Raw genomic sequence first — 23,918 nt, 5'->3', positions numbered from 1 at the left:
GCAGCAGAGTAGAAATTTTTCAAAGAGAATTCTTGTAATTTGGAGACAATCTGTTGAGATGAGCGTGGGCTGGACACTGCGGAGGAGGGATTAATGTTGCCAAGAAAAGCACTTTCATGCGGAAGTTGAACTGAACCTGCACATATCTATAAAGAGACTATAATGAGGACATCCTTTCTTATGTTAATTTATTATTAAAGTAACTCCCATTCCACTGACAACAAACATTATTCAAAATTCATGCTACAAATTTGCAACAAAATAGAATGGGAGCTGTCTTCCAAAATATAAACTCCTTACTCCTCAGAGCGCCATTCTAACTGTGGAATATTCTTGCTGAAGGTTGGGATTGGCTTTGCATGGAAGTGGTAGAGGTCACAAAATAGACATAAATTTCCCTTAATGTGCACATAGCATATTCAATTAGCATGAATCTTTTGAGCTGGGTCAGAAAGGAGAAAGCATAATATTTTTTATGTAATGCAGCTCTAGTGATCAACTGACTCTTCAGAACCATATATACAAGCTCAGTTTGATAGAGAAAGAAGAATTAATCATTCCTTTCATGAAGGGTGAAGCATTAATTCTTACCCATTAGTTAGGAACATGTGGGCCATTCAGCCCTTCAAGCCTGTTCCATCTTTCAGTTACATCATGGCTGATCTGCATCTTAACTCCATTTCGCTGTTTTAGTTCCATATCTCTTAATATCCTTCCTCCTCCTCCTTCAGTTACCATGCCCTAAGGGGGCACTGGTGACCATGGACTTCTATTGGATTGGTCCATGATTATGCTTGGCAAAATACTGCAGTGGTTTGCCATTGCCTTCTGCAGTGTGGCTGACCAGGAAACTCTTACTCCCACTCTTACAGCCTTCCATTCGGTGAATTGGAAGGATTTACAGGATGATAATCAATCTTTTTGGCCACATTATGAACCAGGCCCTCAAGCCCTGAAGTGCGACTTGAATCCAGAGCTTCTGGCCCAGAAGTAGGGATGCTCCCACTGCACCACAAGACCTCCCCTTGCCATACAAAAAAATCTATAATTTTCAATTTTGAAAATTTCCCAGTAGTTTTTTTGGGGGGAGAGTTCCAGATTTTCATTTGTGTCACTCAGTGTTTCCCGACACTACCCCGAGTGGCCCAACTCCAATTTTAAAGTTATTTCCCCTCGTTCTTGACTCCATCATCAAAGGAAATCACTTTTCACTCACCACTCTATCAATTACTTTAACCACCTTAATCACACCCATTTGATCACCCATTAGTTTTCTATACTCCAAGAAAATTAAGCCTATTGTGCAACCTGTCCTCAGAAGTTAATCGTTTTAGCCACAGTATCACTTGTTATTTTAAGAATGATGACTCATGTCATATAACTTTGCCACATTGATTGTACATTAGGGTTGTTCATCCAGTAAGGTCTTCAGCAATTTCACAACATTGTATGGAATTGACCAGGAAGTCATTCGCTGGTGGGATTTGCAACAGTTCTCAACCACATGGAACTGTGGATGAGCATTGGGCCCATAGACTTTTACCATTCACTGAGCTGTTAATTTCTCCGGTCAGAACTTGGTGAGGAGCAGCTGGGGCTCTTCAGTCAAAAGCTCCACCTTCTAACCTGAGTTATTTTTCAGGCTAGTCCCTTCTCTGTTAAAATTAGGCTGCGTTCGTTGCCAACGCCACCACTGGGTGGAGCACTGCGCTCATATGCACCAAATCAGCATGTTGCAGTGCTGGCCGCATCACTGTTCAGCGACAGGGGAGGCAGCTGCCTGCAACAAAGATGGCGCTGTTTTATGTACTCACATAGCGGAAATCCCAGACCGACCCTGGCAATGTTTGCAAACTCCAATGGTCGGGGCACAGGTGGTGGAGTGGAGCAGAGCAAAGCTGGTTGGCGGGCTTGCGCCGATGTAAAGGCAGTGGTGGCAGCATTTCCAGGGTTTCTGGGTGGAGACGAGCCGGGTTAGGTAGGAGGAACTTTCCACCCCCCCACCACCCCCCAACCCCCACCCTGGTTTAGGAGGGGGGGCCACCTCCCCCTCCTCCCCACATTGTTTGCAGGTGTAGAAACCTGAACGTGTGATGGAACGGCAAAAAAAAAAATCAAGATTATTCTCAATGAGGAAAAGTGGCATTTCCGGGGCCACTGTCTTCACTGGCTGTTGCTACGAAAAATAACAGGCAGCAGAGATAAGATTGAGCTGAATGGCTGTACTGCGAGGCTTTATTAGCAGTGTGGAGCTCAAATTACTCTCTCCTGTATTATGCAAAATGAGGAAACGTGGGGCATTATATAGATGCCTACGGAAGGTCAGTGTAAGATAGTAAAGGTTTGCGAGATGAGCGTTGATCGAAAGTTAGGAGTCATCTAAAAAGAATCTATGGAAATGTCAGGATATGATGTCATGTTCCATGTTTGGGGTTTATTGCAACTTGACTTAGAGAGGGTAGGATTGTGCCTATGGTAGATGCTAAGGTTAATTTTTGTCCTTTGGCATTAAGCGTCGGCTGGGTTTGGCACAGTGAGTAAAACGGGGTGAAGGAACAGCACCTGTGTAATGGACCTCTGCCTGTTTGAAAGGAAAATACTACTGGCACTTGATCTTACAGATGTGATTTTCACCGGTTCCAAACCATTTCAAGCTGATTTGCACCCAAGGCAAAAATTGGCCCCCTACACTTCTACCGTGGGGAAGACTTTTGGATTTTACATCAAACCGGCAAAATATCGGCATTGTGCCCACTGTGCCCATCTAATGTGGCAGTTTGGAAGACCCCAAACCATTTTCAGCTTTGGGCCTTGTTACCTCCTTAACATTTTCTTACCAAACTGCAAGAACCAATTGATCCTTTGCTCCAGGGCAAAATCAACCAGAAATTGAATGCCGTCTAATGGCAGGTAAGGCCTGTCCGGGGGGGGCGGGGGAAGTGTGTGCACCTCCAGCTCCTCCTGGCTGTCCAAAAAAATCTTAAACCGCTCCACACATCACATTTTAGGAGAGGCCTCCAGTGGTCCTTTTAAAGATCTGTGGTTAGTCCCCTCTATGCCTTGCAGGAAATGGAACTGCCTGAAAATGTTTAAGCCTTCACCAGCAACCCCTCCACCCCACCCCAAAGAGGCTTTACCTGCCATCTGACTGTGTGCAGTCACTGGTCGATTTGCCCTACAAGAATCTAATTCGTGCCTTCAATTTGGTGAGAAATGCTAATGAGGCCTGAGCATGGACTGTGCATGCTTTGCCTACTTCACCTTGAATGTTGCAATCCCACAACAAGCATAGATTTCTGATTTGCATATGTTAACAGCCCAATTCGCCTCCATCCCCATCTCGCAACTCCCCTCTCCCCCACCTGGGCAGGAGTACCGAGCGCCCATTTAAAGGCCTGCCTGAAAGTTGATTCAGGTGGGCGCGCAACAGTCAGTCCCCTGTTTTCAGAGATCGGAAGTTGAAAGCGTTTCCATTGAATGCTGGCTGGAGTCAGTGATTTCACGTTGCAGTTAGCAGCCCAGAAGGAAAAAAAAACACTTCAGACCAGTACTCTTATTCCCCAGTTTTTACCGGTGTTCCATCTTAAAGTATGCAAGACCAGTTCGGACCAGTGTTCTTATTTTCCAATTTTTACTGGTTTTTCTTTCTGGGATGGCCAAATATCCTCCATTGCACCAGAAAACGGGAACCTGAAGCTACTTACCCGATGTCCTGCTGGGAGCAATGTTGGTCATAGCATACGTATTCTGCCCATCAGTAGATGCACGTATTACTGAACGATGAAAATGATGGAAATACACCCTGCAGCCTATGACCTGCCATGCTCCGTAGCAATGTTGGATGCCAGAAACGCCACACGATCCTGGCATCAGAGTCTTAACTATCTGGCCCTAGGGAGATTTAAAATTTAACAGGGCTTTCTTGTCTAGTTCAATCAATCACACTGGGCAAGCTGGGAAAGATTGAAAACATTTATTTTTGCCTCCTCTGAGGTAGGGAAACTCGGTGTTAGCAGAAATACAGCCAAAACCTGCTAAAATTGTTCAAACAGGGATCGGACGGGGCAAGGAAAGCGTGGAGAAGATGGTTTTTACCTCCAAGGTAGTCAATGAGAAAACGTGACCCAATAGTGTTAGGCAACTAATGCTCCTCGTGAAGAACCTGCAGTGCCCTTGTTGCAGCAGTCTGTAAGCAACGCACATACATTCTGGGCTACTGATCAAAGCTGGCTATCGAGATTGTGCTCAAATTTGCTTCCTAACTATTGCGCTGAAACTGAAAGCACAAATTGACTGATGAAAATGTTTGGCTTTGTTACAAGTTACAACTGAAAGATAATTGAATTATTTATACACCCCCAATACATCTACTGTCAAAATGAGAGGCCAGATTTTCAAAAATGCGTTCCCTCATTGCACGGTTGTCGCATTGCAGGAGAAAACTGTTTTGGTTTTATTTTTATTTTTAGCTCCCTTTGTATTTTCGGCAATGGGTTTGCAAAAATTCGAGAATGTAATAATTCACGACTAATCAGAAACGTGAACAAATCTGTGTTAATGTTACAGGTCCTCTTGGTTAGGATAAAAGTCAATGCAAATCAGGTGCAAACATATTCCAGGAAGGCAGAGAGAAAGCCAGTTCTTGGTTGGTAAGGTCAACATTTATTGCCAATCCCTAGCTGCCATAGAGAAAGTGCTGCTGGGTCACCTTCTTGAATCACTGAAGTCCATGTGATGAAGGTACTGCCACAGTAATGCTAAGTAGGGAGTTTCATGATTTTGGCCCAGCGACAATGACAATACTTGTTCGAGTCTGGATGATGTGCGATTTGGGAAACTTGGAGGTGATAGTGTTTCCACACAGCCACTGCCCTTCCCCTAAATGGTGGAGGTTAGGAGGTATTGCAGAGGAAGTCAGAGGAAATGCATCCTGTAGATTGTACACATGGCAGCTATATTGTTGAACCGACTGATGTTGAACCGAGCAGATGTTCAAGCGAGTGAATTGGGTGCCAATCAAGCAGAATGCTTTGTCCTGCATGGTGTTCGGCTTTGGAGTGATGCTGCAGCTGCACCCATCCAAGCAAGTGGAGTGTATTCCATCACAGTCCTGACTTATGTCTTGTCGGTAGCAAAGAGGCTTTGATAATTAGGAAGTGAGACTCTCTCCATCACTTCACTGGTGATTGGGAGAAGGCTGATAGGATGGTAATTGGTTGGGTTGGATTTATCACGATTTTTGTAAACAAGCCATACCTGGGCAAATGTACACATTGCCAGGTAAATGCCAGCATCATAGATTTATTGGAATAGATTGGCTCAAGTTAGTTCTGGAGCACAGGTCTGTAGCATTACAGCTGGGATGTTTTTGGGATCTGCCATTGCTGTGTCCAGTCAACACAGCCATTTCTTGCTGTTACATGCGGTGAATTGAATTAGCCAATAATTAGAATCTTTAATGCTGACGACCTCGGGAAGGAGAGAAGAACAACATTTGGTAACAAAGAAATGACTCAGGAAGATCGAATGTAATGTTTGCATAGCATTGTTTTAAAAAAAAACTTCAAGGACTCTAGAGGAAAGATTGCACTGTGATTACAGCACATTAGTGTCACGTAACCAGGGAGTGATAGAAACTGGGCTCGTGCCCAGGTTTCCATACATAGTGAGTTCTCAATCTTACCAAGGCCACCATTGGTAGGTGGTGAGCAATTAAGGTGAGATTGTAAAAAAAAAAGTGTGTCAAACGAAGCCACTCTGGTATTCCTTCTGGACTGTTGTGTGAGCAGTGTTGGTGCAGAATTTGATGCAGGTCCTCAGCCTGTTTTATCAACTGGGGAATGGCATTTGGCAAGAATGCAGGATGAAGATGTGACAGGGGGCCTAGAAAGAAAAAGGGGAGGAAAACAACGTAAGTGGAGAATAAAGAGGGTTCATAGATTTAAGAAAGTATGTATGTCAATAATATGCAAATTACTGGAGAGCAATAATACTGGGATAAAACCAAAAAACTACTGCGGATGCTGGAAATCCAAAACAAAAACAGAATTACCTGGAAAAACTCAGCAGGTCTGGCAGCATCGGTGGAGAAGAAAAGAGTCGACGTTTCGGGTCCACACGACCCTTCAACAGAACTGAAGTATAGTTAGGAGAGGGGTGAAATATAAGCAGATAAGCAATAATACTGGCATTGTTTCTAGGACAATCTTTAGTTCAACCAGGTAATTTAATTGCAGTTTTCATTCAGTTCCTTTGGATCTATTGTCATGAATGTGGCTCTTGCAGCTCCCGATTCTCATGGCAGGTTTTTCTGTGTTTTATGGAAAACATAGAATCCCTGCATTTAGTTAGCTCTGTGCCGGCCACAGCAAGCTGTACCCCTTGTTCATGGTTCCTGTCATTGAATAGGATATGACTGCCCCCTGCAGTCAGGATCTGTGCCTGCCTGGGCCTATTCTATTTGGCCGTTCAGATGGGAGGATTGTTTTGAGCAAACCGGGACGTCAAAGGCACTAACAACAAAAGGTTAGTATTTTGAATAACGTTGGCAATAATTATCCCCTTAGAGAATACAATGTGTTCAGTCACAGATTAAATTCTGCCCTCGGAGCACAGGAATGGGATGCATCCAATTGTAAACAAGATTTTGGCTTCGCGCTTTCCTGTTATCTTTCTGCCCTTATTGTTCTCGTCCTCCTCAGTCCGCTATCCCCCCTTAACCAGTTCAACAACCAAGGAACATATTCCACGCGGGTGCTGTTTGGAACCGGAGCCCTTGTTTCAACATCTTTGGAAGGGGGAGCTCCACTGTGACTAAAGAAGCATTTTATTTTGAGAATGCCATCTGACACTCACTCGTCTCCTGTGCCGAGCAGCAGTTTAATAACAATAGCAAAAAAAAAACAGCCTAATCTTTGAGTGTCTAAATAGCCTGTTGGCCAGATCCAACAATCAAGTTTAGTTATTTGGTCTGTGTCACCCCCAGGCGCTGATGCTGCATCTTCTATTTTAATTAGATTTGTTCCACCCCTGGGCTTATGTTCTTGAGCTGCTATTACAACTGGCACTGCCATATTCATGCTACCCAGTCCTGCTGTTGCTTCTGCTGCCTTCCCTTGTTGCTTCTGGAGAGAGGGAATAAATTCTTGTAATCCCTAGTTTTATTTGAGATTCCTTAGTTGTGTGCTTAATTCACATCTACATGCTTCAAGCCCCAGCATTTTTAAGTCGTTAATTTCAGTAGATTTATCAGCATGATTTACTAAATCCACATTGGCTGCGTCTTTTAAGCTTTGGAGTTTGAACACACATGGCTTTCCAGGAAATGTTGTTCATTGCTTTCCCCAAGAGGGATACTAAGATAACTTGCCCATAATTCTTTGAACCATATTTTACTGCTTTTTGCGTACCAAGACAACCACAACGATGATACTTGCATTTATATAGTACCTTGAAAATACAAAATATCCCAAAGCGCTTTACAGAAAAAGGGAATGGATGACAAGCCGTAGGAGATAGGTTAGTGGAGCTGTCGGAAGGTTAGGCTGAAAGAGAAGGTGTTTAGAAGAGGCTCAAGAAGTCAAAAGTTAGCAGGCTCTAGGAAGTATGGCTGAAGTGACTGTAATCTCTGCCAAAAATGGTCAGACAGAAGGGGAGCTGTACAGAAATAAAGAGCTTAAGAGTACAGGGGTGGTGCGAGACTGGAGAATGTTGCCAAGATAAGTGGGAGCAAAGCTGTGGAGCAACTTGAAGACAAGGGCAAAGATTTTAATTGGATGTATTGGCCAACAGGGTGCTAGTCACCAAGAATGGGTGGTTGATATGCTGGATTTAGTGCAGGACTGTGAATATCACAGAATCTTCACAGTGCAGAAGGAGGCCATTTGGCCCATCGAATCTGCATTGGCTCTCTGAAAGAGCATTCCACCTAGTCCCACTCCCCTGCCTTATCCCCATAACCTTGCACATTCTCTCTTTTCAGGTAGCAATCCAATTCCCTTTTGAATACCTTGATCGAACCTGCCTCCACCACCCTTTCAAGAAGTCTGTTCCAGACTCCAACCACCCTCAGGGTGAAAAAATTTTTCCTCACATCACATTTACTCCTTTTGCCAATTATTTTGAATCCATGCCCTCTCGTTCTTGATGTTCTCTTGAGTGGGAACAGTTTTTCATTATTTACCCAGTCCATATCCCTCAGGATCTTGAATACCTCTATCAAGTCTCCTTTCAGCCTTCTTCCCACCAAGGAAAAGAGTCCCAACCTCTCCAATCTATCCTCATAGCGACAGTTCTTTATCCCTGGATAAATATTCCAGTTTAGGGGTATCAAAAGCACAGATGAGAGTTTCAGATTGGAAGACTGATATGGGGCGTAAGTGTGCAATATTTTGGTGGCGGAGGTAATGAGGGCCGTGAACCTGTGGCAAAGTTTGAAAATTAATCCAAGGTTACATGTACTTTGGTCAGTCTGAGCGTCTGGCCAGGGAAAGGGCTGGTATAACTGAAAAGGGATTAGAGATAACAGGATAACATTCACTATGCTCCAATAAATTAGATGCATTATGGTCTTCTAACAATAGATCACTAACAGTAGCCTCACCTATTTTCTCTTTCATTTCCCTGAAGATTCTAGACTGTACACCCTTTAATCTAACATAATGCAAACAGTAGTTCCTTAAATTCTACAATAATGTGTGTTCCACTGACCTCTACATTAGCTGTTAGTTGCTGAATCAAAGTGGCTGAAGCTGGAAAGTGCTACTGTTAGTAAAGAATGTTGTGAACAATCATTACATTTCTGTCACTAACTCATCCTGTGCAATTACATGGCTCCTCCTCTGGTTTAGCTGATTAAGGCAGTATGTAGCTGATCCATGAAGACCAGAAAATGCATCTTGTTGTGCCGTTTAGTGGGTGTAAAATAAGTGCCTAATGCTCCATACATGCACTCATTCTGTACCATGTGTACCCTCCACCATATTGACAATAGCTCCTCCATAATGCCTAGGGTACATGACTGAAATTGGAATGAAAACCTGTTATGAGCAATCTTCACTGCTTTTACGTTGCTATTATGATCCCAGCCTATGTTACTACTGGACAAGTCCAATCCCTGGGTGGTACCTGGCTGGATAGATCCTAACTTTTATTTTTTGGTTTAGAAATACGAAGAGCGGCTACTGAACAGAGTCACAGGAGTCTGCTGGTGAACTTTTAACAGAAGAATAAAACATTTATTAAACAAAAAAAGATGAACTACATTACACTACTCCTTCACTCCAGCTATACCTTAACAGATATATACAGATTCGTAGAGATGACACAAGTTACATATGAACATATGAAATAGGAGCAGAAGTAGACTATTCGGCCCCTCGAGCCTGCTCTACCGCCCAATAAGATCATGGCTGTCTGCTTGTGTTCCGAGTTCCACATTCCCATCTACCCCCGATAACCTTTGATTCCCTTGCCTAACAAGAATCTATCTATCTCTGCCTTAAAAATATTCAGTGACCCTGCCTCCACTGCTTCTGAGGCAGAGTTCCAAAGTCACACAATCCTCTGAGAGAAAAAAATTTCCCCTCATCTCTGTCCTATAAGGGCGACCCCTAATTTTAAAACAGTGCCCCCTAGTTTTGGACTCACCCACGAGGAAACATCCTTTCCATGTCCACCTCGTCAAGATCATTCAGGATCTTATATACTTCATTCAAGTCACCAGTGGACTAAACTCCAGTGGAAACAAGCCCAGCCTGTCCAACCTATCCTCATAGACAACCCACTCATTCCAGGTATCAATCTAGTAAACCTCCACTGAAACTGCCTCCAAAGCATTTACTTAATTACTTAATTAATTACTCCTTACTTAATTAAGGGTTACTTAAATAAGGAGACTAAAACTGCACACAGTATTTGAGATGCGGTCTCATCAATGTCCTGGATAACTGAAGCTTAACATCCTTACGTTTATGTTCAATTCCTCTCGTAATAAAGGATAGCATTTCATTAGCCTTTGTAATTATATGCTGTAACTGCATACTAACAAAAATCTATCTTATACTCTAATGTTCACAATAAATATACACTCTATGTTAACTAATAGGCGACCTGTGGTCGGACATCCCACACTCTGAAACCAAATGACTGATGCCATCCAAAACAGATGTTATGGATTTCTCATCAATTCCCCCCAGACACTTGTCACACAGTGAGCCACCCAGTCTCACTGAACTTCGCCTTTCATATGAGGGTTTCTAATCTCCACTCTCAAAGAACTCGTCTTGGAATTGTCTCCCCAAGTGACGCTTTCTCTCGGACGCCTTCCACAATGGCCCACCTCCAGATTTTCGATCTCTTCTTCCAATGCTCCTTCCTCTTGGATCTCTACGTGCATTCAGACTTCACCCTTCATGCATCCTCTCAGGTATTCGCTGCGCCAAGCAGTACACAACTGCTCCAAAAACCCATAGTAAGGAGTCACCACCCTTTGGCTGTCTCCTCAGATCTTCTGGCTTCTCACAAGCTCAGTGTTCCAAGTCTCCTCCCTGCAGCTCTGTCTTTCAACTTGGAGCCTTTTCCTCTGCTGCTCACAACTTCACTTAACAGGACCTTTTCCAGATTCCTCTTCTTTTCCTTTGACTAGAAGGTCTTCTTGGGATCTTTCTCCTGTGCCACTGCCTGGTTTTGAGACTTTTCTTTTTCGTTCTTTGGAACCTGCTTCCTGCAGTTCCCTCTCTGACCAGCTTCTCCTGGCACCTGCTTCCAACTGAACTAAAACTGCTTTCTGTTTTCCTGTGTCTGTGTGGGCTATTGCTAGACAACAGCAGTTTTTTCCTACTTTGTTTTAACTTCCCTAAACCACTTCAAGGGTCATAAAACCTCATTAAAATGCAGGTACACAAACAAACCCGCAGACTTGCAGGCAACATTCTCCCAGAGAAAAACTCTAAATGAAATTAGGTCCAGGTTTCACCCTTTTAATCCACAAATTAAAAAAATATACAAATTAAACTTAAAGCTACAGCTTATTTCTAACACTCACAAATACACATATAACTTATTTAAAACCACCTCCAGTTCCTAACAGTTTCCCTAGACTTCATAGGGTCTTCCCCAAGGGGTGATAGATACAGACTCAACCTATTCATATAAGTGAGACAGGAGTATTTGTTTCTGACTTCCCATTTCAGGCAATGCATCCCAGGGGCAACCAACACCAGCGCAAGATCTGGTGCTTGCTTATGCCAGAAGACCCCTCAATTCAGAAGATCTGAGGTCCCAGCAGAAGGTTTAAGAGGACCATTTGTTGACAACTCCCTTTCATTGTGTGCCAGCTTCTCCTGCAAGAGGAATGGGAGTGGGTTTGTGTATTCCCTGTTGAAGGGTGTGAGGTAGCTTAACACATGCTGAGAGGGAGAAGCAGTGGGCAACAAGAGGGCTGTTGTTCTGAGGGCAGTAGGTGGTATGGAGAATCTGAGTGCAAGTGGGAGGTTCAGTGGAAGTGTCCACTATGGATTGAAGAAGATTGGTTTTGACCTCAACAGCTGGGAAGAGAGTGCACTGGACCACCCTTGATGGCAAGCCCTGCTTCACCAAGGTGTAGCTGATTTTGAAGCAGGGCGGATGACAAAGGCTGAAGACGAGAGCAAGGAGAAAGTTCAAGAAGGCATGCAACCTCTCATCGACCATGGACTGATCGACTGACTGACCAATGACTGACTGATACGGAATGTGGATTTTGGATATTTTTTATTTCTCCCTTAGCCTTTCACTTTCCCTTTACCACCTCTTTTACCATGAACTGACTTCACCCTTTCTCTTACAGCCTCTCTCTCTTTCTCTCCCCCTTTCTTCTTCTCTCTCTTACTACTCTAGGGCTCCATGGCAAGCATCCTCCATGCTCAAAGAACAGTGAAGTTCTCCCCGGTGCCCTGGCCAACATTTATTGCTCAGCCAACACTGCTAAAATAAATTATCTGGTCTTTTGCTGCTTGTAGGCTTTACTGTGCTTAAATGGGCTTTCATGTTCCTACATTACAACAGTGACAACACATCATTGGCTGTAAAGTGCTTTGGGACATCCTGGTGTCATTAAAGGTGCTATATAACTGCACACTTTTCTTCCTATTCTTCATACAGTTCACTCCTTCCTTCAATATTGATGTTCTTTGTGTATCTTCAACTCTTCAAAGGGAAAACATTTAAAATGAAATTAAAGTTTATGTAGAGTAGTACAGTCACTTCACATTGAATTAAATAAATTAATATAATTCACATTGAAATAAATAAGTTAAATCCACAAATAATGAACAATTACCATGTATAGTCAATTGTGTAACTAAGTGTTATAATGGGCATTATGTTATATTAGATGTCATGATATATTACTGAATGGTGCAGTGAAGAATCTTGTTTTATTAGAGGATATGGTGCAGCATATTACTGTAAGGAGCTGGTGTGTTCTATCAGAGGATGCAATTTATCACAGAAGTATAAGAAACTATGGTAGTTGGCAGAAATGGATTGATTGCATTTGTGAAATTGAATGGCAGAAAGATGCATTTTAAGTTAATTTATATGTCTGGAATGAGTCCTCCTGAGCAGGTTCTGTGGAACGTACAAGGAAAAACACAGACAGCATATTTGGCACATTTGCCACATCCATTTGTCTGATAGGTCTGTTTGGAGCAGGTTTGTTTCCAGGCTGCTGCTGTTTCTGCTGCTATAATTAGCAGTAGTTGACCTTGAAACCAGCCCACAAACATGCTTCTCTTGAGAAAATTAGCCATTTTGTTCCTTCTCACTCTGATTAATTGAGTGCTCAGCAGCAGACTCTTTTGTCACATGGTCATAAACAAAACTTTGATGAATGGGCTGACAGACCCAGGTTTCTGTGTGATTTATCCCAGTAATTCTGACCATTGCTGTTTCCTCATTTACCTGCCCATTCTGTTCAGAGAAAGAGACCGAGGAAGATATTGTTTTTGGCCTTGAAACTCGACTTGCTTTATCACAGGAACTTAATTAAAATTATGTTTTTTAAGTGTGCTGGTAAAAGCAATGAGTGTGCTGAGGAAACAGATGTATCGGAATTATTGATCATAAAACAATAATGTCTAATGGGATTTTACAAAATAAAGGCATGATGTTATTGTAAGCCGGGTGCCAGAGTCAATAAAATTGATATTGCAATATAAAAGGGGAGAGTAGCGTTGATTTAATGCTGTTTCTTGCTGCCTGCACAGCCCAGGACACTGCCTGCCCCAGGGAATCAGGCGCCATTAGAAGCAGCACTCTGTGAATGAATTTTTCCCCAAAAAGTCCTGAGACTTGCCCAATACAACAAAGCCATCCTGTAAGCTGCTGCTTGTCAACCAACAAATAGGAGGCAACAACAGATGAGATAACCATAAATGCAGATTTTGGGCAAAATCTTCCGCTCGCGTTGAGGATCCCGATGACAGGACCGGAAGTACATGGCACTGCTGCTTGGAAACGGAGCAACTGGGCACATGCAATCACACCGAAGCCAACCAATTACATAGGCAGAGGCGAGGGTCCAGCCAATCATGCGGCAGGGACGGGCAGGAAGTCGCCAGCCCCACTTTTACTTCATGGGGTCGAGTGGCACCTGGACTGGCATCCACTCCTTGCCATCCAGTAGCATCAGTCTGGCTATTTGTGAGGAGTTTGTAATCCCTGGATCAGCTGGCACTTACACAGTGACCTTTCGTGAGGAGATCAAGAGATCTTGCTGGGGCTTCATTCTGGCTGGAATCTAAATGCAATAAGGATGTCATGGGCCTGTCTGGTGTGTTGCTCCATTGCCCTTACCCTACCTTTGATGACCCTCAACCCACCAGCAGCCCCCCATCACGCTTGACCAACTATTCACCTTAGAGCTTCTCCCCGCCACCATCGGTCAGCCCCGCCACCCTCCAGCTTACCAGAACTGCCTGTTACCCTGATCATCCATTATCCTTTCTCCATCATCCTTGACCTGCCCCCTGTTACCCTCAACTCTCAGGACCTCACCATTGACCTTCCCTGTATAATCCTTGATCTCCCCATAATCAAGATTGAACCACCGTCTGTAGATATTGAACTTTCCTGTGTGGTCCAGCTTCCTCCCTATGTCCCCTGTGAGCCTTCGTAAGGCTGCCACCTCCATCCCTCCCTTGGTCAGCCTTCTTCTTTCACAGCCGCCACCCGATCTCGATACATCTATGCCTCCTCTCCCCTGGTTCAACAGAGCTCCCCAAACTAGAAAAGCAGCTCCTACTCAGCCCAAATTCACCAGGATGACCACCTCGCTTGCTGCCACACCACCTGGAACCAGTCGTGAATCTGAAGGCACTTGATTCTCGTTTGCTGCATGCTTAATTCCAAAGGTACAATTTACCTGGCAAAGTCGTACTTTAATCAGCATACATGGCATTTCCTACCATTTGCCATCAGGAAGTATGATCCACCCTCAATCTGCTGCCAACTTAATAGCCAACTTTCATCCCACCATTAAGAAGCTGACATTTTGCCTCCCTGCTGGCCTCTTTTCCCACCACACAAGATTCCGCCTTTGAAACTTGAGGAACATTTTATGGAGGTGATAATTCAGACATAGCCAAATCAGCTAAAGGTATGTGGTAAATTTAAGGCCCTGGGAGTACTTGGCTGTAGGTGGCCTCAGGAGTCACCTGAGCCATAACTAGGACTCCAACACAAAATTGTAATAGTCTAGGCTCACTGCAGGATTCCCTGCAATTCAATATTGATGTTTTCCGCCATGGTTGTATGGTGAATCGACACTCACTTTTAAGAGAATTTGTGTTCTTTGAACATGGAGAATAATTGTGCTTTTCATAGACGAATACACAATTATATTGTAACAATAATGAAGCTGCCTTCCTCAGGCTATCATTACCACCCCTTCTGCCAGACTGGGCTCATTTGTATAGAATAGGGGTTCTCAACCTTTTATGTTTTCTGGGGCCTTTCTATCATGTAATAAAAATTCTGTAAACGCCCTGTAACACAACACTAAATTTTCTGTATAAAATTTAGTTGTACAATTATGTGCGATTTAAGCACATGGGCTGCACGAAGGTTATAAAACAAGGTCATTGAATTCCATTGGCATCAAAAGGGTATCAATGTTCAAGGGAATGTGTAACTCCAAGAAACAAACTATTTACAGAGAATATTCACTGCTGATGCTCCAGATCTCTTTCGTATTCGGGGCCTTGACTCAGCAATGCCGTCACAAACCAGGCTTTTTCTGGCTTGTCTGATGCCAGCCCCTGGCTGCAGTCCTGTTCTCTCACTTCCTCAGACTCAGAGGTGCTGCCAGTCGGTTTGACTAGGTTTCCAATTCTCTTCCCGGCTCCTTAGCCATCCTCAGGAGCTTCAAGCTGCCCTAGGCTCCTGCCAACTGCCACTCACAAGCCTAGGATTAGTCCTTAACAAAAACAGAAATACCTGGAAAAACTCAGCAGGTCTGGCAGCATCGGCGGAGAAGAGCAAAGTTGACGTTTCGAGTCCTCATGACCCTTCAACAGAACTAAGTAAAAATAGGAAAGGGGTGAAATATAGTTTTTGTTTTGGATTTCCAGCATCCGCAGTTTTTTGTTTTTATCTTTGGATTAGTCCTTGCCTCTTTCTCCCTCATGCCATGGCATCTGGTTCCACCCCCTCCGCTTGTCAAAGACACTACTCTCTGCAGGGGCGGGGCCCACAGGAGCCAATCAGTTCTCCTGCTCGGTGCTCTCCCCCAACATTGCCACCTGCTGCCGTAGGTCCCACTACACATATATTGATTATTATTTTTGCTTTACTTAATATAAAACTTGTTACTGGTGCCGAACAGTGATTCTCAATCTGATTGCGGGAAATACTCAGCAGGACATTTGTGGGAAAGAGGAGTTTCAGAATTGGTCATCAACCTGAAATATTAACACTATCTTTCTCTCCATCTGCTGTGTGTTTCAGTTTCACATTTCTCGCATTCACAGTATTTTGATTGCTTGTACATACCCGCTTCTAGGTGGGATCTTAAAAACACAATAATTTGTCCCTTCCCCTCCCCCCAAAAAAGGTTATAAATGGAAACTTTACAGGTGGAATCAAAAGAACAATATCTGCATGTGGTAGGAGGAAATAAAATATAAAATTATGAAAAGGCCTGTGAATCCCATGCATCTGGGAGTGAGTCACTCATGTTGGTTTAAACATGTGACTTACTGTGGATGCCACTGACGATTAAACACTGCTTCATTGTATTGAGAAGGGCTGCAATTCCCCCTTATTGCTTGCTGATACCTGAAATAAACGATTGCCCTGAATCCTTTCTAACTGTTCATTACCTGCTACAAGTTTTGTCCACTTGCCCATGGGTCAAATTATTGGACACAACAAAGGTCAGAGGCTGGGAGTTCTGGGGCAAGTAACTCACCTCCTGACTCCTCAAATCCTGTCCAACTACAGGGCAGAAGTCAGGAGTGTGATGGAATATTCTCCTCTTTCACCTGGATGATTGTGATTGTGACTCTGTACATGAACAAGGGTGACTGCAGCAATTGCAAGAACTATTGAGGCACCTCCCTGCTGAGCATCATGAGAAATGTATTTGCCTGTGTTGCCCCTGTCAAACTGCAGAATGATACTGCGTTGTTTTTTTAGATGGAAGGGTTACTTGATTTTACTTAAATTATGCATCTGCAATCCGGTGGCAGGGTCCATACAGAGCAGTTCGACCATGTCCAGAATGTTAATATCTAAGAACTGCTTAACCTTTCTTGCCGCAATTTAGTTATTCTATTTTATTGCAGCGACATGCTAACAGGATGCTTAGTGTGCAATTCTGTCAGGCTTACTGCTTGTTTTTAATAATCACTTGATTAATATGAGTCTTGCACTTTCTCCTTAACAGAATCAAGTTGACCTCCAGACAACACATCTTGGTACTTCTGAATATTGAAAACCGTTCAATTCCATTTAAGTAATGATCTCATTTGACAGTGGCTAGTTGTCCATCACACTTAACCATAGTTGGTTGTTAATCTCAATTGAACACTGCTACTGTTTTTATTCCCCTCGTTCCTTCTAATCATTCCACATGTCATTGACATTGTAGATGCGTGCGAATCACTGACACTGGACTTGGTTATCTCTCAACAATGTCTTCCCTGCGCAGTCTGTACCTGAGATGGTGCTGTCAGGTGAGTATTACAATATTCACACATTCAATACTCAAGTTCTCAAGTTATTTCCACATAATGATAACTAAAAGGAAGGGCATAGAAACAGTCAAATCAATCTGCAGTAACACTGAGTACTGTCAGAATTAATAATCTGAGACATGATCAACACAGCGTTCACAACGACGGATACGTACAAATATATAGTACGATGCTGTTGGCAGTGTGCCCAATACTAGAATTAGCATAGACTGGTGATAACAATATTAATAGGTACAACATTGAGAGAGGCAGTTACTAATGCAGATAATTTCCAAGTTGATAGATTTAATAATAAACCAAATGCACAATGACAGAATCAATATAAGCACAGGATTTTCAGTAAATTAACATGCTCAGTACGTTTGCCTTGTAAACAATGTTGGGGAGAAGCAAGCAGTACAGGTAATGAGAAAAAAGTTGTAGAAATTTTGTTACATGAATAAAAGCAGTTTCCCAACATCTGGATTTAGATAAAGATGAAAGCACCTGTGCAAAATGCCCTATTTACTGAAAACTTGCAGGAGAGTTGATGGGTTGGGAACCATCTTTACTATCTCATGATGCTGTAACAACAGTTAGGAAATATCAGGGTTTGTTGCCTGTTTTCTTGCTGAAAACACTGAGGACAACCTCTTTTTAAATGAGCTTATTGACGTTACCTGCACCTTCCTGGTGTTACCTCATACCTACCCCACACAAATAGAAATCAATGCAGTTCATATCTATGAAATAATGCCTGGGTGAATAACTTATTCATATTCTTCTTTCCACAGGTACAAGATTTTGGATTACAACATCTCTTTGGAATGAGGAGTTTACGATTACTTTCATTAGCAGGTGATTAATTTCAATTTGATTAAAATTCCAATATTTAGCAATTTAGTGGAAGGCATTGTTCCCAATTTCTATCCAGGTGACCTATTTCATAATAAAAAATACAAGGATATTTGTGTTCTCCACTTGAGGGATGACAGTGTGAGACAATAAAACACCAGGTCATGTTTAGCACGTACTGCAGAGCACACCTCACTCTGCGTCTACAGCATAACGACAACTTAGAAAGGCACATCATACTGCAGCAGTATGATAGTTATGAGGATGACTTTCCCAGGAGGTGGGATCATTGTATACGGAGGTTGTATTCATTTACTTTCAAGTCTTTGACAGCTTTGAATTGTGAATTTGTTGGAGCTTTCAAATAACAGGCAAGGAGGGAAAAGGTAGCTCTCAGGTTTTCAGGCGCTTCCCTAAAGATGTTATTATCTGAGGTGAGGACCAGAAGGGTCTCACAACATGGGAAGAAAGTGTCTAACAATTTAGTGAATAAAGCTCAACTGGAAGTCACAGATCACAAGGATGTCACCGCTGGACATTGATACCCTTCTACAAGATATTTAATGATCTCACAAGTACAGCAAAGGTCAGTACAGCCATAATATAAAAGCAAAAAACTGCGGATGCTGGAAATCCAAAACAAAAACAAAAATACCTCGGAAAAACTCAGCAGGTCTGGCAGCATCTGCGGAGAGGAACACAGTTAACGTTTCGAGTCCAAATGACCCTTCAACAGAACTAAGTAAAAATAGAAGAGAGGTGAAATATAAGCTGGTTTAAGGGGGGGTGGGACAAGAGAGCTGGATAGAGGGCCAGTGATAGGTGAAGATAACCAAAAGATGTCACAGTCAAAAGGACAAAGAGGTGTTGAAGGTGGTGATATTATCTAAAGGAATGTGCTAATTAAGGGTCAGTACAGCCACTCTTATTCATGTTTCGTGCAGTTACTCACAGTAACTCTCCTCCAGCATTCAGAGCAGTGACCACTCCTGCAACGCATCCCTCAAAAGTAACCACAAGGCACTTCCTTTCACTCTCACCTAACATAAACTCACCTTTCCCAGTAAATGTGATCACTGTTGTCTCCACTGCTTCCAATCACCTGACATCAATTGCACAACGTGCAACTCCTCTCATGAGTCCTTTGTCAGTTCGTATTCAACCCACTTACTTCCCATTCCAAATGTTCCCATTCTCCTACCAGCAATCTTAGTCTTCCTCCCAGCTTATGCACTACTAGGAGAAGCCTCAAACATGCACTTGCCTTCCAGCTACTGCAGGAGCGGACAGTGCACAACAGAGGGCAAAGAGATAAGAGCAGTGGAGGAACACTTGTTATTGTGGCCCTCACCCATATGGAGCAGAAGGCAATAAAAATCTGGGGCACAGGTTTGGAGATGGCAAGGCTGGCAACACTCCTCCGAACAGAGTGTTTGCTTAACGCTTGAGCCTCATCAAGAACCACAAGCAACTGCACTTTCAGACAACTGTAAAAGGTGAACCAGCATGGTCAAGCTTTGCATCTGTGAATATCCAAACTCTCAATACCATCCTAACTCTATCCTTCTCTTCTTTCCTCGAGAAAGAGATCAGAAGGAACCTGATCAGCCACCTGCTGAAGAGGAGACCTCAGAGGACAACATCTCTCTTGAGGAATTACTGTCACGTGCTACATCCTTCCCAGGCACCAGCACAGAGATTGGTACCCCTGAGGGGTAGGAGGGAGGAGAGGCAGAGATAGTGAGTTAGGAGGGCTTGCACCTGTTGAAGTGCACGGCACACGTAAGGAACAGTTGCTGAATCATGGCATGTTCCGGGTCAGCCACTGCTGTATGTACCTAATGAGGCTGGTGGCAGGACTGCATGGAATCATTCACTGTCCGCATTTGTTTGCCATTAGCAAACTGCAGTCATCAATTGTTGCCACAGAGACGGCTAGTGGGTCCCTAGAAGAACGAAGATCGGCTCGTTTGAATGTTTTCCTAGGCAGGAAGTCAAGTCTGGGACGAGGTGGGGGCAGCAATCGGGAGAAGGCAAGTGGTGTGTGGCTGCAACCAAGAAAGTTAATGTGGTACTCGAGGAGCACACATGCACCCCCTGTATCCAAAATATGCAAGTGTGGAAAATTAAAACTTACCTTTAAGTTTCACTGGTTCCTTTAATGACTGCTAGCTTGTTGGGAATACTGACTGTAGCATCAAATCAGCGACTGACACACTTTATAAAGGGGGCTTGAGACAGGTGTTACGTACCCGATTTGCATTAGCAAAGGGTCTAACACCTGTTTCAGATGTGGGCCCTGGATGGTACGCACAATCTTTTCATCTATATAGCGGACAGTGCATTTATGACGTAGTATGTACATGTGCCTGTCAACCGCCATGTTGTACGATTGGGAGTCAATCTTATGCACACAATGCCTACAGATTTTCTAGGCCTTATTCTCTAGGGTCAAGCATAAAGAATGGCCAATTAACAGGAGTATCAGGTGGACCACAAGCAACCATGATGTTATATTCCACTGGCTTCTGAAAGGGTGACCACAAAAGAGAAAAATAGAAAAAAAATGAATAATTAATTTATATTAATAGGTTACCTAATGAGGCCATTTATAGCTAGCCTACATAACTCACAAGAAAGGGATTGTGAGTGGATTACGTTGTCCTCATTTTTGGGATTAACAGTTTCATCTTCAGCCCCAATCCTAACAAATATTTCCCATGTAAGTGGCGTATTTGCTTTTTTTCAAAAGTGGGGTGATAACAATGCTCTTTTGTCTCCTAGGGTGCCCATTACTGACTACCGCTGGCCTCTCAGGCTTGATTCAGTTGCAAGACTTGGAGGAGCTGGAACTCACCAACTGCCCCGGTGCTACACCTGAGCTCTTCAAATATTACTCCCAGCACCTGCCCCGCTGTATGGTGATTGAGTAAAGACAGCGGGGATTGGCTGCTTACACAGAATTACCACCTCCAGCCAAACCCAGCACTGATTACCATTCAGAGTAAAGCTTGGAGACGAATCTGCATCGGCTCAGCGATAGGAAAATGTTATACAGTGTCAGGAATGAGGGAGAAACTGTGAATATTAACGAACTGAGATTCTTTTTGCTTTGGTGTGCACCAGAGTCATCCCATTCTCTGTCTGGATGTGTGAATTCCACAATCATTCCTGCTCATCACACTGCTCTTTTTAACTAAATGTGGAGTGGTTGTGACCAGGCTTGTTCTGAGCATGTGCAGCGTTTGCGGGTAGCTGCTGTCACATGCTGCTGCCGTAACTCTTGTGTTTCAGTGCCGGATCTCTGTAATGTGTCTTAACGTCTATGTAGAATTCCGTTTGCTGAAATGTTTCCCTCTGCGGATGTAAGGCTGTATTTCTCTTATTAGAAACGAGTTGTGGTGATCATTCCTTGTACCAGGGATGGATGTTAAACATCTCTTCCGGAAGCCATTGTCAATTGATTCTATTGGCCCTATCTGACTAACAATGGAGACCTGTCGCCACCAGCCCACATACTGGCAGATATTTCTCTTTTAACTTGGTATTTTCCTTTTCAGTTTCTAATGCTGGCTGGTTCACTGCTGGAATCTGTAAGAGGAACAAAGTGGGGGAACTGTGTTAGGATTTAGATGATCGGGTGCAACGCGTGACTTTTTTTCGGTGCAGGTTGAAGGACATGTGGGGAAAAGTCAGCATCAGCGATGGTCCATTTCATTCCTGAAGACTTCAGAGATGGGCTGAGTTGGACTGTTTTGATATCTGCAAGAGTTTGTTTTCATAGAGACCAAAAGAAGCCCACTCTGATTCTGTGCCTCCTGTGACAGCAGGATGCCTTCTGGACTTTCTTATTGTATATATTTTTCTGTCTGTTTGGATACTCTTTAAAAAAAAAAGTTATAGCTTATATTTGCTAAGTGTTTTCCTGTGCTGTCGCCCACTGGCTCGCCTGTGATTTATATAATGCATCGCTTTAAATGAAAAGGTACAAGCAGAGATGAGACAAAGAAGGTGAAAAGGAAGGCGTGCACTCCATATGTCATCTGTAAAAACACCAAGCTCCTCTACTCCCCTCTTCCTCCCTCCCACAATACAATGAAATTTTACAAAGAAATTCAAAGCAGAAGCAGAAATATTATTTCTAACATAGCTTTCAGCTGGATTGTGATGCCTTTGTTGTGTACAGTGTGATGCTTCCATGCTGCAGTATCCTTTCGGAAAGTCAGTCCACTGTCAGTACAAATATTCTTAAAATAAATATTCCAAACAAAACACCTAGGCCTTGCCAATCTTATTGAAAGTGCTTGCAAAATGAATATGTTAAAGGCCATTCCAAGTGAAATGCTGGTTCACTGCCAGTCTAAACCCCAATGCTTGCTTGCCAAAACCCAAATACATGCTAAATTAGTGTCACTTCAGTGTTGTTCATAGATCCAAAGCTGGTATTGGCCAAATGGCCCATTCTGCCTAGCTTGAGCAAATAATTATCCTTTCTATGTTCAGCTACAGATGTCACGTTAACCTTTTCTTGAATTTATTTTAATTCTTACATTGAGGCCATTATAAAAGAACAGTAGTATTTTAAGGCTTCATTTGGACTTTTCACATTTATATATTGATTGGAGAGCTTGGCAGATAGGATCAGTCAAGATGAGCCTATTGATTTTCAACAAGATGAGCCATTTTGATTGTCATCAATTTGCATTGCAGAGACCTGACAGGCAGGCAGAGGAACTATGTCGGTGAGGTAAAAATGTTGCTATAAACAGAAGTATATTTGAATATCATAGAGCTTTTTGTCCCCAGAAAAATTAAGGAAGAAAGTTTCCCTTCTCTTTTCATAATGTTCCAGTCATACTCTTAGTCTGTTTCATGTTTGGCTCAATCATAGGGTTTGGGTTCAAACATCACTCCACAGACCTGAGCCCATAATCGAGGCTAATTCTTCAATGTGATACTGAGCGAGTGCTCTGATCCTGTCTGCCCTCTCAGCTGGCTATCAAAGAACCCATAGCACTATTTGAAGAAGGGCAACTGAGTTTTCCCAATGTTAAAATTGATCCAAATGAGAGTCCTGCAGGGTACAAGAAGGTAGGACGGTTACCTCTTTCAGGGCAGAGCTAATGTAGAAAAAGGATCAGGGACAGTAAAGAGCATCCAATCAGCCCAAAACAACGCAGGGAAAAACTAACTTTGTGCTTTTCAGCTTAAATAGAGGAGGCACTAGGATGTAAGAAAATTGCACAGAAATATGATAAATTGATAAATCTGGTGTTTGTAAATTTTTCATAGTTGATGCAGGGAGTAGGGCAAGAAGGCATGACCGGAAGATTTGTAAGAAAAAACTGACAATGATTTTATGAAGTAATTCTCTTAAAAGTTGCTGGAAACTGAATTAAACTGCCCAATAATGAAGCAAGCATTAAGCTGATCAAAAAAAAAAACCTGAGCAAGGATTTGTTTGAGCAGCTTGAGGATTGCATGCCCCAAAATGATTTTGGCTAAGGTGTAAAATGCAATGGTAATGGGGCTAGTGGATATGATAGTCCAGGAAGTAATGTCTATACCAGGAAGGAGCAAACCTCTTGTGTACCATCGACAAGATGCAGTGCATCAACACACCGAAGCTCCTTCGACAGCACCTTCCAAACCCGCGACTTCTACCACCTAGAAGGACATGGGCAGCAGATGCATGGGGACACCACAACCTGCAAGTTCCCCTTCAAGGCATTGACTTAGAACTATATTGTCATTGCTTCACTGTTGCTGGGTCAAAATCCTGGAACTCGCCCCCCCCGCCCCAAACACCGCTGTGGGTGTACCTACACCACATGGACTGCAGTGGTT

General features: G+C 43.1%; 1 protein-coding gene across 2 annotated transcripts in view; it reads left to right on the top strand.

Moving 5' to 3' along the window:
- fbxl16 (F-box and leucine-rich repeat protein 16) overlaps positions 1-22,343 on the top strand; it is a 173,861-nt gene extending 151,518 nt beyond the window's left edge. Inside the window, exons 4-7 of one of the 2 annotated variants that reach the window (XM_078559057.1) lie at positions 16,928-16,996; positions 17,132-17,216; positions 18,011-18,074; positions 20,856-22,343. In XM_078559057.1, coding sequence (XP_078415183.1) covers positions 16,928-16,996; positions 17,132-17,216; positions 18,011-18,074; positions 20,856-21,004 — 367 coding nt within the window. In that variant the 3' untranslated portion in view covers positions 21,005-22,343. The remainder of the gene's footprint in view (positions 1-16,927; positions 16,997-17,131; positions 17,217-18,010; positions 18,075-20,855) is intronic. The other variant, XM_078559058.1, reaches the window with a different exon arrangement.
- Positions 22,344-23,918: the final 1,575 nt, after the last annotated feature.

The sequence above is a fragment of the Cetorhinus maximus genome, chromosome 15 (assembly GCF_964194155.1).
Source record: "Cetorhinus maximus chromosome 15, sCetMax3.hap1.1, whole genome shotgun sequence".
Lineage (NCBI taxonomy): Eukaryota > Metazoa > Chordata > Chondrichthyes > Lamniformes > Cetorhinidae > Cetorhinus > Cetorhinus maximus.
Note: the sequence above shows the minus strand (reverse complement) of the source record. Positions and strands in the feature narration are given on the sequence as shown.